The sequence below is a fragment of the Canis lupus genome, chromosome 4 (genome assembly GCF_003254725.2).
Source record: "Canis lupus dingo isolate Sandy chromosome 4, ASM325472v2, whole genome shotgun sequence".
NCBI classification, from domain to species: domain Eukaryota; kingdom Metazoa; phylum Chordata; class Mammalia; order Carnivora; family Canidae; genus Canis; species Canis lupus.
In genome coordinates, this window is record NC_064246.1 from 42,913,845 (window position 1) to 42,927,821 (window position 13,977).

A 13,977-nucleotide genomic window follows, 5' to 3' on the forward strand; every position below is an offset into this window, starting at 1 on the left:
CTATGATTAGGCATTGTCCATGCAGGGGTCCACGTCCCGGCTGCCGTCACTACTTTGAGCAGCGCAGCTCGCGTTGGGTCTGGGCAGAGCAGGGCAGGCCTGGGTGTAGGGTTTGCCAGCAGAGACCAGAACGACGCGGACAAACATTTTATGTGACACGTGTGACTGTGAGGTCTGTTGGTGTCAATACAATAGGTCCTTTGGGAAGAAGTTGAGGATCTTGGCCAAGATGAGGTGGAATTTTTGAGGATGTTTGTAGAGGGGTTGAGGGCCCAGCTTCCACGGGCCGCGGCGCCCAGGAGTGACCATGAGCGCTGCGGCTTAGGGTACCTAGCAGCCGTGGGTGTGGCCTCCGGCAGGTCGCTCTACCCCTCGAGTTTCGCTTCATCTGTAAAACGGGGTGCTCAGATGCCCCCCTGCAGGACGGTGTTGGGGCCCAAGGAAAGCACACGAGCAGAGCGCCTCGCCCGGCGCCAGAGCAAGGAAAACGTGCCCCCAGCCTGGTCAAGCCTCGGCCGCCGGCCGAGGAGGGGACGGGCCTCACTCCCGGGGCCCTGCGGGCTGAGCCCCTTCCTTCCCTCTCCCTCATCCCCTGCCTCCTCCCCTCCGGCTCCCGGTCGCTCCAGCAAAGTTCCCAACTTAGTCGACATGACGCGCGGCGCAGCCAATGGGAGGCGGAGCTGGCGTTTTTGGGGGGCGGGAGGGGTGGGCCCCGCGTCTCCGGTGTCTGCCCCGCTCAGTGAATGGAGAGCGCGAGAGCCGGCCCGCTCCCCGGCCGCCCCGAGCCCCGGCCGCCGCGCCCCGCAGCTCAGCCCCGCGGCGGACGTCCCCGGGCGCCGCGCCGCACCGCGCTCGCCCTCCGCTCGCCGACCTGGCCCGCGCCCCCGGCAGCGGGCTCGCGGGGCCGGGAGGCGCTCGGCACCTGGGCGCCCCGAGCGATGCGCCGCGGGGCAGCGCCGGCCCCGCGCATGGAGCTGCCGCCGCCGCCGCCGCCGCCGCCCGGCGCGCCCCGCTCCGCCCGCGCCCCGTGCGCCTGAGCGCCGAGCTCGCTCCTCCTCCGCGCCCGGCCCGCCGCCCGCTCCCCCGGCCGCTCGGGCTCCGCGCGTCCTGCCCCGCCGAGGCGGCCTCCCCCGGGCGCGGGCCCCCGCGCACCATGGCCCCCGCGCGCGCCCGCCTGGCGCTGGCCTTGGCGCTGGCGAGCGTCCTGAGCGGGCCGTGGCCCCCGGCCGCCGCCTGCCCCACCAAGTGTACCTGCTCCGCCGCCAGCGTGGACTGCCACGGGCTGGGCCTCCGGGCGGTTCCCCGGGGCGTACCCCGCAACGCCGAGCGCCTGTGAGTACCCCGGCCACCCACCCGGCCCCGCCGAGGGGCCCCGGCCGCCAGACCGCGCCCCCGCGCCCCCGCGCCCCCGCGCCCCCGCGCCTCCCCGCTCGGCCGCCCCGGGTGCAGCCGCTGCCGTCCCCCGCCCCGGGCCGGAGCCCTCGCTCCTGAGCTGGGGTCCGCGGCGTCGCGCCGCTCCAGGGACAGAGCTCTGGAAGCCCCGCCGGGCGGGCACGGCGGAGCAGGGCTGCTCGGGGTGCAGGCGCCGACGCGGGCCCGCTGACAGCGTCCGGCGGCGCAGGCGGGAAGCTGGGCGAGGACGAGCCCCGCAGCCGGCGCGGCCTTACGGGGAGGCGAGGGTCCGCGCCCCGCGCTCACGCGCGCGGCACGGGGCGAAGCGCAGGCCGAGAGGGACGGGGCGCAAGGGCCCCAGCCCCGGGGGGCCCGGACTGGGGTGAGCCACTCTGGCTGCCCCTGCGAGCGAAGTTGGGAGCGTGTGCGAAGGTCCAACTTCGCAGGGACCGGACGAATTCCGAGCGGGCGCTTGCAGAGCCCGCCCTGCCTGGAGCGCAGCCTCGCAGATGCCAAGTTGCAGCCGGGGTGAATTTTTTATGGCTCGGTTATAGATGCCTCCCCACACGGGGCCGGGGAATGGAAATGCTGACAGCCCTTTAAATGAGACCGAGCGCTATAATCTTACAAACCGCACTCAGCCTCGGATCCTGGGTTTGGCAGCGAGAGGAGAGGCGTTCGGAGAGTGGGGTGGATTGACCCTCGTTTTAACCCCAATTGTGCAACCAAATATTTACTTTTCATATGTCAACGTTTTGGAAACATTTATCATTTTGATCCTCGGACCAAATTCAAAACTTGGACTCCGAGGGTGGGCTCTTCCCAGCCCGCAGGAGGGAGACATGGTGGAGGGGGTTGGAACCGGCCTGGGAACACAGCCCAGAAGTGGGTGAGGGTTTGCTCGAGCGTAATGGACTTCCCCATGTCTTGCTCTCTCTCTGTCTCGCTCCCCATTTTAGCCATGGGCGCACTGGGTCTTCCAGTCTGCCTTCTTGACTTTAGGCCGAAAGAGAGTGGCATGAGACTGAATGAATTGTCCTAGAGAGTGTTATTCCTGTTGATCACCTCCCGTCACTCCACTTCTCTTCCTCGAACCCCATGTGTCCCTGGGCAGAGACTCAATAGAACTGCCTTCCTTTTTCCTGGAGCTTTCCTGTGACTCAAAACATTTTTTTTTTTTTTCAAGTGCATTCGTTATTCTGCGTGTTCATGCAATTCTAGAGTGTTGGAGCTGAACCTTCATTAACATATGTAGAAAAGGAGGCTCAGACATTTGAAATGACTTGTCCAAGATAATGGCAGCAAGTTAATTGCAATAAAGGAGCCACAATCCAAGTGTCCACAGCTTAATTCAGACCTTAAATGTTACAGTACCAGTTAAAAATTTGTTGTAGCGGCATTTTTTGGATATCTACCACTCTGCTAGCCATTTTTGGAACAAGGGTGAGTTTGGGCCAAGATCTGTAAATAGACGGTCCTGTGAGGGTTCTGACTGGGCTCGGGTCATAGAAATAGGCTGCCCTAGCTACTGCTTCAGGTAGACCCTGCAAACATTCAGCTTGCTATGACATTAGCTCTCCTGTTTGGAGTCTTGAGACAATCTCTCCTCCATCCTCGAAAACATGGCACATGTTTGGGAAACCAAGGAGAGTGGGCTCTTCTCCTGCTGGCATGTAGGAAGTCTTCTGAAGCTACAGGCACAGCACTGCCAACATGCCACCCACCCACCTTCCCTAGGAGACCCAGGCAGCTTGGAACTGCCCATCTGTTCTACAACTGGAGAAACTGGGTGGAGATTAAGTCCTGGGCATTCCCATGGGGTCCTGCTGCAGTCATGGTCATTCACAGGCATTGGCAGAGTGGGAAGTAGTCTTCAGCATTTGAGTCTCATCCCCCTTGGTTCCAGTCACTGGTGCCTCTTTGACTGATGTGAATGGAGGGACACAGCTGCCAAGGCTGACTCCTCATTCTGATCTTCTACCTCCCCAAGGAGAGTGTGCAGCCTCTAGAAGAAAGCTTGGTCAGGAGTGCTGCAGGGGTGAGGAGCACCCCTCTAACCATCCTTCACCACCTCTCATCCTCTGTCAGTCAACTCAGATGGAACGATTGAGTTCTGCAAACTCTTGGGGGGTATGTTTGGCATTTCTAAGCTATGGGAAAGATTTCTCTGGTGAGGAATTTCTCATTCATTTCTTTCTTCATTCATTCAACAAACATTACTTGAACATCTACTGCATTCCAGTAACTGTATATAAAATCATTGCATATACAGAAGAAAACCAGCAATTCAACTTAAAGAATGTAAGCAAGAGGACAGAAGGAAACTTCCTTTAGTGAGCCTTTGAAACTCCCCAGGACTCATTTCTTCATGGGGGCGCGTATGGCCTGTCAGCATTGGCATCACATGCTCGGGACCTTCCTAAAATCCAGTTTCCTGATCTCTAATGTTTATGTTGTGTTTTATAACAAAGGAGAAGCATTTTCTCCCTTCTCCATTCCTGCGACTTGACCTCCCAGAGAGGCTTTTCTGTAGGAGAGAGAGTTTGTGTGTGTGTGTGTGTGTGTGTGTGTGTGTGTGATTGTTTCTCTGGGGGTTTTTGACTTCTGAGGCCTCATCTGCTCGTGCCACCCCTTAAGGAAAATCTGCATGGGGATAATGTGGTCACCATTTGGGCTTTGCTTCAGGCCTGGAGTGGGGCCTGTTAGATTGTTCATGATTAAGCTGGTATCAGAGTTTGGGGTCTGTGTTCCAGCTTCTTCTCCATAATGTCAGCACATTACACAGAAAGAGAAACTCTCTGTCGTTTATAAACTACTGACAATTTTTTTTTCCTTCAATGAGGAGGTGACACCCACAAGAAAGCTAAATAAACGCAGGGGAGAATTCAGGGTAATTTATTATCCGTGCAGCAAAGATAGAGGACAAGAGGAGAGGAAGTGAATGGTGGTGCCTGAAACAAAACATTTACCATGGAGCACAGAGTAAACAGATGTCGCATTTACCCTTCTGAGTACAAAAGGAGCCCACAGATGTAATTCTTCTCCAACCACAATCTCAGCCTGGAATAAGAGGAGACAGATGAAAACGAACTCTCACAAGGGGCCCCTTCTCCCTGTGCTGCCTAAAGGCAAGCAGAGGCCTACTTCTCACCCGCGGTGAGGTGGTGGCCTGAACAGTGGAGTGGGGCAAGAGTGGACATCTTTGGTTTTTCACTTGGCTCTGGAACATGCTGGAGACTGCTGTATTTAAATAAACATTTCCTGTTTGCGAAGGAAAACGGGCAAAAGGCTGAAACGTGAGAATGTGGTAACTTAATTTTCTCCATCGCTCCAGCTGATGGCAAGCTTCGCCGGTGGTTAGGTCCAATAAAAACCGACACCATGTCACAGGCTTTCCCTCACTTGACCACAGAGGTCTCCAGGTCAAGTGGGAGACTTGCCAAGATGCTCCATGGCCAAGCCCTGCATCCTGGTACTCTTAGCCTCAGAACCAGCCCGGAGGACTAGGGGCAGTTTGGTGAATTGTGGGGCCTCTCTGAGCCACCCATGGTGATGTGGCCTTTCAGAGAAGCACACTGCTTTCCTGGTGAACCTGTGGATTGGATGTGAGCAGTTAAGCGCACCTGCCTCCAGTGTGCTGTGCAACTGAATAGATTGCTCTGCCTTTCTGGGCCTCATTTTCCTGAAAGTAGAATTCTAGTGTAGTATGAATAGATTTCCCTGTATGGTCCTCTTCCCCAGTGCCTACAGCAGTGCTTGGCACATAGTAGGTTTTCAACCAGAATGTGTGGACTGAATGAATAAGTCTCAAAAATACAAGGTTTTCTTTAGTTCTTACAAGTGAAAGATGGGCGATTATGGTTTTGCATTTTTTTATGTATGGCCAAAGGCAACTTACTAGTAATCTGTTATGTGAGTTATTAAGGATTTCTAACATTTGGCTTTTGTGAACTAAAATTATTGCCTTACTAGAGTTACCAAGAACTCCTAATGAGTGATCCACTCTGGAGTCTGGTTGCCAGGCATTGCTTAGCAACCTTGCAAAACTCCTACTGTGCACATGCCCCTGAAAAGAGCTAGAAATCCCAAACGCTTCACTGTAGACCTTTCTAATCAGGAACTCATCAGCATCATCCTGTGCTCTCTGTGGTTTTTGATTGCTGCTCTTCTTGTATTAATTGATGTATTTGTAGGATCATTATTAAGTTTTGCTTTTGCAGATCATCTGGGTCTTGTATATTTCTGCATTTTTTGCATTTTTATTGTTATTTTATTTCTCTCCAGTTCTGTTTGTTGTCACTGAGTTCTTCCTCCCCTGGAAAGTGAGAATGGTAGATCTGAGAGCCATGGAATCTTTTGCATGGACCAAGTGGGCTGTGGCAAGGTTTCAGAACCCCATGCCTACTAGTTTAGGCTGTGGGCTCTGGAGACAGACAGCTTTGGTTTGAATTCTGGCTCTGTTATATCTTTGCTGTTGCGCCCTGGGCAAATTACTCCAGTCTTCTGGGCAGTAGTCTATTTAACGCCTTTGTACCCTCTTTCCACAGCTGTAATATAGGGATGAAAATCACACTGGCCCTGTAAGCATGTTGTGAACGTGGCCTGGGACAAACCATGTAATGCACTCAGCACAGTGCCTGGCACTTTGATTCTCCAGCTGCTACTGCTTACCTGTCAAGTGTGCATTGTAAATGTTCCTCTTGGGGAGAATCAAATGAAATAATGAACAGGGGGACGCCTGAGTGGCTCAGTGGTTGAGCGTCTTGCCTTTGGCTCAGGGCGTGATCCTCGGGGTCCTGGAATCGAGTCCCGCGTCGGGCTCCCCGCATGGAGGCTGCTTCTCCCTCTACCTGGGTCTCTGCCTCTCTCTCTCTCTCTCTCTCTGTCTCTCATGAATAAATACATAGAATCTTAAAAAAAAAAAAAAGAAAAGAAAAGAAATAGTGAACAGGAAGTGCTTAACACAGTACCTGGCACTTAGGCCTCCATCAACTATTAATAGTGGTGACCATGGCTATCATTTCTATTTCTTCATCTCAGGCTCCATCCAGCTGGAAAGTTTGAGATGCCTACTCTCAATGTGTCCCATCGAGGCAAGCTCCTCGCCTGCATGTAGACTGTGCCCAGCAAACTCGTGCCTGGTCCCCTCCCTCTCCTCTCTAGCTAAGCCCAGGTTGGCCTCTGTTCCATAAAAAGGGGATTATGGTTGAAGTGGTTTATATCTTTTCCATGGGCGTGCTGCTTTGTGGTATATTTAAATACGGAATGCATTTTATTTATTTATTTTGGGGGGTTGGATTTTCATGGGGAATATTTGGCCCTGACATTTTTTTTTTCAATGCTCATTCCTTCTGTCTTTCCCTAAATACCTTTTACTGACTTCCCGTGTCTGCCTCTGTTACTGCTTTTACTTGAAACAGCTGTATTTACTAGTATGCTCCACCCTCATTATGTAAGGTGGTCTTAACCCTTTTTAGAACTAACTCTGAAAAGGGAAAAAAAAAAAAAAAAAAAAAAAAACCAAGGCATGGAGGCTTTTCCAGACCATTACTAGTTTCAGATAGGATAGATGCAGAGGGTACTCTGCTAGGGTATATGGTGTTGAGTTTTCAGGACTCTCTATTATTTATCATTCTCCAGCCTTAAATTTATTTTTTTTTAAATTTTTTTTATTTATTTATGATAGTCACAGAGAGAGAAAGAGAGGCAGAGACACAGGCAGAGAGAAGCAGGCTCCATGCACTGGGAGCCCGACGTGGGAATCGATCCTGGGTCTCCAGGATCGCGCCCTAGGCCAAAGGCAGGCGCCAAACCGCTGCGCCACCCAGGGATCCCTCCAGCCTTAAATTTAAATCAGCCTTGTCCAGGTGGGAAGTGCTTATAATGGGAATCTTCTGCTTCTCTATTCTGAAGACCTGGATTGTGTTTTGTAAGTACTGCTGTTGCTGGTCTGCCAAAGGCTGTACTTTTCTTCCCACTCACTGTGGTCTTTGTAGTTCTGTCGCCAGCACTATATTTGATACACCATTCCCTGGGAAACATTCATCAGGAGTGTGTGATTGAACCTCAATAGTGAGTGGATAAGGAGGTAGGAAAAATAACAACCTTTGGGTAAAGACATAGACTTCAGAACTAGATGGGTCCGCTCCTGGTTTCTGTGCCTACCAGCTGGGTGACCTCAGTTTTCTCATTTGTAATGTAGGAATAATAAAAATACCCCCTTCCTATTGAATTTACTCACATGGACTGTCCAGATCACAATGTATCTTCCATGAGTACTCTTGGTACCCTTATCATTATAATTCTTTTTTTTTAAATAAATTTTTATTTATTTATGATAGTCACACACACACAGAGAGAGAGAGAGAGAGGCAGAGACACAGGCAGAGGGAGAAGCAGGCTCCATGCACCGGGAGCCCGACGTGGGACTCGATCCTGGGTCTTCAGGATCGCGCCCTGGGCCAAAGGCAGGTGCCAAACTGCTGCGCCACCCAGGGGTCCCCCTTATCATAATTCTTACTGACTATGGAATTGTTCAAGACAAAGCCTGATTTGAAACCATGTAGATTGTCAGGGTTGAAGGGGTTCCTCTAGTTCAAGTTCTAACCATGTGCAGTTTGATCTTCCACCAGCAGTTTTGGAGAGAGTGAGTGGTCATTCTCCTGTGCTTGATTACATCTAGTGGGGAGGAACTCCGTTCTTCTTAAAGCAATTTATTCCACTTTAGAATACAGTTTTATTTATTTTATTTTTTTTTTAATTTTTTTTTTATTTATTTATGATAGTCACAGAGAGAGAAAGAGAGAGAGGCAGAGAGACACAGGCAGAGGGAGAAGCAGGCTCCATGCACCGGGAGCCCGATGTGGGATTCGATCCGGGGTCTCCAGGATCGCGCCCTGGGCCAAAGGCAGGTGCCAAACCGCTGCGCCACCCAGGGATCCCTAGAATACAGTTTTAACAAGAAAATTTTCTTTGCCTGGGGGTTGAACTTATCTCCCCCTGACTGTTGTTACACAGAGCAAGTATAATCCTTCTTCCAAATGGTAGGATTTCAAAAATGTTACTGCTGTCGTGTTTCTCACTACCCACTTATCTTAGTCTTCTTCTCTCTTCCATACATTTTTATAATTGCCTCAACTATTCTGTGTGTGTTAGACTCTGAGACAGGCCCTCTTCCTATTCCCACTTCTCTTCCTCCAAATAGGTACCAGTTTTCTTTGTTTGCATTAGTTAGAATGAATCCTTCTACTTCCCTGCTATCTGGACTTCTGTCAACATCCTAAAGGGGCATTTTCACTTCAACCACACCTCTGGGTAGGCTTATTTCCACCAGACTGTTCATTGCATCCCCAGTGGCTCTCTGCCCTGTTGCTATTTTATCCTGTGTTCCCCATCCCAGACTTGTGCAATTGACATGTTGGAGTCCAACACTTTGCATTATCCTAATTAAATTTTGGCAAATAGTTTAATTTCATCAGCTTTTCAGCAACATTTTCTGTTTCGATTCTCTCATCTAGTGTGTTACCACTCCTTCCCCCACTCCCTCTGCAGTGCTCCTGAGCTTGCCCTATGGATCTTTATCCAGGTTGTCAATGTAACGGAGTCCTCTCTCCTTGTTTAAAGTCTTTCTATGGCTGGGATGTGGATTACATGAATATATTGTCCTCTTCTTTCTGGCTGGGATGGATAGAAATGTTGAGATCTTACTGGCCCGTAGCATCTCCTTTCCCTGGGGTTCTGTTGTTCATATTTTCTCTGGAATGATTTCCTATTAATCTTAATTCCTCTGTTTGTTAAATATTTTATAAAGTCTTGATTTCTCATAGCACTTTCAGTTGTGACTTGAGCTTCATTCTTGCTTGTCCTATTAGGCTGGTGCCAAAAGCCTCATGAGCATGGGATGAGATGGGATGTGTGTGTATGTGTGTGTGCGTGTGCATGTGTATACAAGTTCTCTCCTGTAAAGTATTGTAGTCTGAGAAATTGGGCTCTTCTGTCAGCAGCAGAGCTCCACTGAGAAGCCTCACTCTTGCAAAGTGATTTTCTGTAATGTCTTGGGTGCCCATTGGCACAGAGCAGCACATTTGCTTGAGTAATGCTGGGAATGAACGTGATGGGGAGTGAAGCATAGAGGTGCACAGACTCTCCCCAAATTTCTAAACAATGATGATGATAATGACAACAACAATCACCGCCACTGCAACAGCTGCTGTTTATTAAGTCCCTCATTGTGCCTGGCACTGCTCTCATCCTTTCTTTAGACACTTTCTCTTACTTAATTTAACAATCATGCAAGGCAGAGACTCATCCTGTCCTCATTTTATAGATAAGGAAACTAAGAGAGGTGAAGTAACTTTCCCGGGTTGGAGCAGTAGAATCAAGGCTCATTCAGGCTGACTGGTGTGTCAGGTCTGTGCTCCATTCACTGATCATGCCATTCCTCAACAAACCTTTGAAGTCAGCCCCCTTTCTTGTCTTCCAAACCCAATCCTCAAATAAGAGAAAGGAGAAAAGAAGGAAAAAATGAGTCCCAATTGAAACAGTGAGCACATGTTTAATGTTTAATCTTTAGTGCTGTGTTCTGGACAGTAGGGGGTACAACCATCATGTCCAGTTTGGGGGAGTAGTCAGCATTCAAATTGGAGCTTGAAGGATGAATAGGGTTCCCATAGATAGTAATGGAAATGTGGTACAGATTTGCAGAAGTTCATAGTTACATGGAACAAAAGAAAGCCTAAGCCCAATTTAAAATGATAGGAACTGTGCTTTAGGAAGATTCATCTAACAAGGGTATATAGAGAAGAAGCCATTAGGTCAGGTCTGAAGAAAAGTATCATTATGGTTATGTGGCTAATTATTATTTTTATTCTGGATTTGAGGGGATAAACCCTCTAAAAAGAATTCTGACAAGGCTTCCTGACCAGTATTTTCCTTCACAAGTATTTGCTTAAATTTTTGCAGGGATTGCCTTCCCCTCCAGTTAGATGTACCACTTGATTTCTCTCAGCCATGATCTTTGGGTTCCCCTACTCTGAGATCGTGTCCTGGTAGAACAGGACATATATATGATGCATCCTGGATGGAGTAAATAGTAAATATGACTTCACTTTTCACAGCCTTATCACTGCTTGTGTGGGCTTAGACTCCTCTTGTCCGAAACACCAGTCTGGGTTCTCGACCCCTGATTCATTCTGCACTTGGCAGTCGTGTGGATTGTGGTTCCTGAAAGTCAGCCAGCACATTGAACCACCCACCTTGACTCCCTCTTGAGTTTTTCGGCCTCCCCAGTTCCTGTCTACTACCTGGCATACCCACTCCTTGTTCCCCTGTGCTCTAGAATTAGTTGTATGCCCTGACTCAGGCTAGTCTACGAGGTGTGGAGTCCTTGGTCCTCTTCTAATACATGTATTTTGTGCATCTCTACCTGAATTTGAGCTGCTCCTGGCCCCTGCCTTGACCCTTCCAGCTTGGCTTCTTGCCTTCTCACTGTCTCCTACCCTCCGTGTAGCTCTCCATAGCCTCGGCACTGAATTCGGATTAAACCTTGGGTCCTGAAATTAGATTTCAGGAGCATCTTTGTGGCCTGGACCTTCGCTGGAGACTGGGGACTCCCAGCTTGTGGTTGTGTTCCAGAAACAATTTCATTTTCATGGCCACCTGAAGCCTTTTACTCATGCCCAGAGTGAAGTGTAAAGATGGTCCTCGGCTGGACTCTGTGAATGATAAATTACTTTCAATATGCTACTGAGTTCCCTGTGATCCAAACAGAATACAGCAGAGTTTTCTGCAATTGAAAAGCTCAGCAATGATGACTTCATTAAAGAGATGTCCTGTTCAGAAATGCGGTGCAGAAGTTTCTAACCTATTTAGCACTTTGCTGATACTCTTTCTTCTTCTCCTTATCTCTGCCCAGCTCTAGAATGTAGGTAGGTGAGTGTTTTATACATGGGGTTTCTAACTGGTATTAATGAGAAACCAATGAGGAGTACAATTTGATATAACCTTAAAGGAGTAAAAGGACCAAAGTAGAATCCTGGTTTCCATAACCCCCCTCCTTTTTCTTTTAATTGTGGACCTTATACAAGTTTCTTTCTGAGTCTCAGTTTTCTCATCTGTAACCTTCAGAATGGTAGGACTAGCCCTTCTCCCACGGGGCTGACACAAGGTTTATATGATATCAGATGTCTGCCGATGCCTCCCAAATTTAGTGCTCTGTGAATACTTTAATGAGTCCTTCTGTGATATCAGATTTTAGCCACTAAATCCTGTATCTGAAAGATGATCTTCTGCATTTTTAGAAGAGGAAACTCAATGAGTTCAAAGTCACCCCCCCATGCCTTCAAACTCTCACTAGGTTTTCCTTTTCACTTATTAAGGTGCATCTTTTACAAATGCAAGTAAAGCACTCCACCAGCCAAGTCGGCAACGCAACTTCTAAACTTCAAGTTTAGAAGACTTTTTGCCTGAGTAATTAAGAAATGGCTGTTTCCAAGAAAGTAGAACTATATAAGGGTCTGCATGAAGTATGGAGATATTTAAAGGAGCTATTTATTGAGTGCCTACTATGTGCCAGGAACAAGGATGAATAAAGCAAGCAAAATGTCCTCGTAACTAGAATAGCTCAAAATAATACGGAATGCAGTCTGGGCTGTTGCTTCTCACCAAATGACTGACAAGGCAAAGGGCCACCATGCTAGATTCAGGGAGGATGGGCGGGCGGGGGCAGGGGAATGCTAGAACAATGAGGGAGGCGACACCAAGCCCTCAGGAACCACTGATGAAAGCAAGTCCCACTCATCCCTTTTAGTGGGTACAAATATGCAGAAAAACTCACACATCATAAAAAAAAAAAACAGTACAAGTGGAATTAAAAAAACTCATGGGGAACATATTAATCTGAGAACAATTGTATCCAAGAAAGCATTCAAGTATGCCTCTGCAGCTAGCTGGCAAACAGCACAAGTTCTGCATTTTATTAGAGCCCTAACTCTGTGTAGAACACTGACCTTATTTGCGAAGCATTTCATAAACACTGACACTCAGCGCAGCAGCACTTGAGGCCATGGGGAGATACAGGGCCTCCTCTGGGTGGCCAGCTTGCCCGCCTGGGCACTTGCACATGTAACTAGACCACTGGACCTTGTTTTCCCATCGTGTTAATCCCTCCTCTTCTCTCATAGGGTTAAAAAGCAAGTAGGGATCTTCCCAGGGGAAAACGAAACTGGGGGCTTTGTGCAAAACTAAGCTCTGAGGGGAAGGGTCTGAGAACTCTGATTTGGCCCCATTTGTTGTTGGAGATCTCACCTTGCACCTGGGAAACTGGTGATGTGTATGTGTGTGTACAGGAGGTGGTTCTCAGGCAGCATTCACTTGGGCTTTTGGAATGGAAGACCCGTGGCTTGCAATAGCCCTAAGAAATGTGTGCACCACATCTCCTCCTACTAGAAGCTGGCAGTTTTTTTCCCATCTGCTGCCAGCTTAAAAGTCCTGAATTTCTGCCATGGAACTCAGTTCTGTCCCTTCCACCCCCCTCATTTCCTTCCCTAGCCAAGTGATTTTTAGGCTTTTGAGGTATCTCTGGAGATCGTCTGGTCTACCTCTTCCCCACTGAGCCAACCCAACTGGACATATAAATGTCTTAGAGAAGTCAGAGGAGGAGATCTCAGGTTTGTGGTGGGAGCTGACCTCCTGACAAGTTTGCCTCTTCTCTCTTTTTTTTTTTTTTTTTTTAGATTTTATTTATCATGAGAGACACACAGAGACATAGGCAGAGAGAGAAGCAGGCTCCTCACAGGGAGCCTGACATGGGACTTGATCCCAGACCCCAGGATCACACCCTGAGCCAAAGGCAGACGCTCAACTGATGAGCCACCCAGGCATCCCAGTTTGCCTCTTTTCATTTCAGCCTCACTCACAGCATTGGTCCTGAATAAAGATCTCTCAGCTTTAGGAAGCCTCTGCCAATCTGGGAACCTAGGGAGACAGAAGAAAGACCAAATCTAGTACAAAAAAAACAAAAAACAAGGAATATTACAGAGCCAGAGGGGAGAGGCACAAGATGGGTGACTTGGGATTGCAAGTTATATCCTCAAGACCCTAAGCACCATGGTAGCTTGTTTAAAGTCTAGGAAGGGACAACCTTAGATAGGAAAACTCCAAGGGATGGAATGCTGGGAACCAGGCCTGGAGCAGGAATCCAAAATGGGAAGGCCAATTACTTCATGGGAGTTTTTAATGAGTCTAGTGGCCCCCCCCTACTAATTACTTCATACCACAAGATGGTAACCAATCTGCTCTGTTTACTCTGTTTAGGCGTACATTTTAATACCTTCTGAAGCATTTCCCTTAAGCTTCCTCCTGCCATGTGCCCTCCTTGTATGTTCTAGAAATTTTGCAGACTTAAATCTCCTCTGCGTTCTTTCTCGACTGGAGCTGCATGCTGATTCAAGCCATATTCAGCCAGGAAGCTCTCTTCCCGTCTTTAAAACAAGAAACATCTCCTTCTGAGAAGACTGCACTACAGTTTTCTTTGTCTGTGTTGCTAACGAACAAAGAGGCCCCATTGCAAAACAGCATTTCACGAGC

At 49.0% G+C, this 13,977-nt stretch overlaps 1 protein-coding gene across 1 annotated transcript in view; it reads left to right on the forward strand.

Annotated features, from left to right (window-relative positions):
- Positions 1–667: 667 nt before the first annotated feature.
- Positions 668–13,977, forward strand: part of SLIT3 (slit guidance ligand 3) — a 598,525-nt gene continuing 585,215 nt past the window's right edge. The window contains exon 1 of the mRNA XM_049109434.1: positions 668–1,332. Coding sequence (XP_048965391.1) covers positions 668–1,332 — 665 coding nt within the window. The remainder of the gene's footprint in view (positions 1,333–13,977) is intronic.